Consider the following 2,637-nt stretch of genomic DNA (forward strand, 5'->3'; position numbering starts at 1 on the left):
TTGGGCCCCTGCTTCTCCTGCCGCTGCTGCTGCTGCTGCTGCTGCTGCTGCTGCTGCTGCTGCAGCTGGGTCTCCTGCAGCAGCAACAGCAGCAGGAGAACTAGCAGCAAGAGAAGCAGCATTTGACTCTCCCCCTCTCTCTATAGAGTTAGTGCGCCCGTGGGCCCTCATGCCGGCCAATGGGGCCCCCATAGAACTCCTCATCACCGGGGGGGCCCCCGGAGAAGCAGAGGAGACAGTGCGCCGCTGCTTCACAGCTCGCTGCAGCAGAACAGACAAGTACCCAGTCAAAGCCACCATACACTGCGGAGACACTCACCACCCCCAGGGGGCCCCCCCCCAGGGGGGCCCCCAGCAGGGGGCCCCCAGCAGGGGGGCCCCCCGGGCTGGGTATAGGGGTGAGGGTACCGTGGTGGAGGTGTTTGTTCGGTTGGTGCCGGCAGTATCGGCTCAGTGTGTAATCCTAACAGAAGACGAAGAGGAGATAGGGAGAGTACAGATAGCAGCAAGCAGCAGCAGCAGCAGCACGAGCTGTACATACACCGCATACTACGACAGAGACACCGCAAGGTGTCTCCATTGTCCCCCTGGATTTGTTTGTTCTTTTGGGCGTCTCTTTATTTGTAAAGAATATCAAAAGGGACAATGTACTATTTGTCCACAGGGAGAAGAGTACGTAAACCCTAATAAACCCTAAACCCTAATAAACCCTAAGAAACCCTAATAAACCCTAAACCCTTATAAACCCTAATAAACCCTAATAAACCCTAAACCCTAATAAACCCTAAACCCTTAAGAATATCAACTGGGACAATGTACTATTTGTCCACAGGGAGAAGAGTACGTAAACCCTAAACCCTAATAAACCCTAATAAACCCTAAACCCTAATAAACCCTAAACCCTTAAGAATACCAACAGGGACAATGTACTATTTGTCCCCAGGGAGAAGAGTGCGTAAACCCTAAACCCTAATAAACCCTAAACCCTTATAAACCCTAAACCCTTAAGAATACCAACTGGGACAATGTACTATTTGTCCACTGTTGCTGCTGCTGCTGCTGCTGCTGCTGCTGCAGGTGCCCCAGCGAGAATCTCCGCCTGCTGGGGGCCCACGGCAGCACCCCCGCCTGGGGTTGCTCTGGCTGTCGCCCGATACAAACCCCAGCAGCAGCAGCACGAGAAGATATAAACTCAAAGTACATTTTGCTGCTGCTGCTGCTGCTGCTGCTGCTGNTGCTGCTGCTGCTGCTGCTGCTGCTGCTGTTGCTGCTGCTGCTGTTGCTGCTGCTGCAGATGTTACTGTTCCTGTATTTCCTTAGTATAATTATATTTATTTGTTGTTTATGTTTGTATTTGTGTATCAGGGGCAGGAGACAGTCTCCTCCTCCGTGTCGCTCTGGCTACTACCTAGACGCTGCGGGTGCATGCAGGGACTGTCCCCTCGGCTATGCATGCAACGGAGACACCAAAGAAGCATGCAGACAGGGGTTTGTGGGGTCTACCCCCGCAAGCCCCAGGGCTGCATGCGAGCGCTGCCCCCAGGGACATGTCTGCATGCACCCCGGCAAAGCCCCAATAGCTTGTCCCTCAGGTAAGCTTTCAACTGTCTCCTTTCTACTGTCTCCTTTTCTTCGACTGTCTCCTTTTTAGCTGTCTCCTCTACTTTCAACTGTCTCCTTTTTAGCTGTCTCCTCTCCTTTCAGCTGTCTCCCTTTCCTTCAACTGTCTCCTTTTCTTTCAACTGTCTCCTTTTCTTCTTTCTACCTATCTGTCTCCTTTTCCTCTACCTGTCTCCTTTGTTTCCTTCTCCTTACATCCATACATCTATACATACATACATCTATACATCTATACACACACCCACACACGCATGCATGCATGCATGCAAACGCATGCATGCATGCACCCACACATGCATGCATGCACCAACACATGCATGCATGCACCCACACATGCATGGATGCGCATGCATGCATGCACCCACACATGCATGCACCCACACATGCATGCATGCAAATGTTGATATATTGTTATGTGTGTGTGTGTGTGTGTGTGTGTGTGTGTGTGTGTATGTGTGAAGGTATTGTTGACGGTTCAGGTGTATGTCTGCCTTGCCCTGGTGGGTATTCTTGTGATTCGGGTGTACAGACAGCCTGCGAGCGTTATTATTTTTATTCTTTACCTGGGGACTTGCGGTGTCGCCCGTGTCCCCCTGGGGCTGAGTGTCTAGACCCCAGCCAGCCCCCTGCTGCATGCATGGATGGAGAAGCATTGATAGAGGAGGAGACAGAGACAGGAGAGAGACAGCGGAGGTGTCTCCCCTGTCCCCCCGACAGCTACTGTCCCTCTCCTCTTCTTATTTTACCTCTTTCTCCTGGCTATCAAAGAGACCCCACAAACTCAGCTGTACAGACACCCCAAGACACATGCCACACACACCTCACCGATCCCAACTGTCCCCCAGGCGGTATCTGCTGGGCAGGCAGATTCTTCCCCTGTCCAGAGTAAGACACACACACACAGAATACATACATACACTGTATAGCTAGCTAGCTAGCTAGCTAGCTAGCTAGCTAGCTAGCTAGCTAGCTATATATATAGATAGATAGTTAGACATATATATACATATATATATA

The 2,637-nt window shown here is 51.3% G+C and overlaps 1 protein-coding gene across 1 annotated transcript in view; it reads left to right on the forward strand.

Moving 5' to 3' along the window:
- The window catches only part of EMH_0076990 (uncharacterized protein), a gene marked incomplete at both ends in the record, with an annotated part of 3,819 nt that extends 1,588 nt beyond the window's left edge, over positions 1-2,231 (forward strand). The window contains 2 exon segments of the mRNA XM_013499791.1: positions 66-493; positions 2,082-2,231. Coding sequence (XP_013355245.1) covers positions 66-493; positions 2,082-2,231 — 578 coding nt within the window.
- Positions 2,232-2,637: the final 406 nt, after the last annotated feature.

This window comes from Eimeria mitis, genomic scaffold, assembly GCF_000499745.2.
Source record: "Eimeria mitis Houghton genomic scaffold, Emh_scaff4678, whole genome shotgun sequence".
Classification (NCBI taxonomy): domain Eukaryota; phylum Apicomplexa; class Conoidasida; order Eucoccidiorida; family Eimeriidae; genus Eimeria; species Eimeria mitis.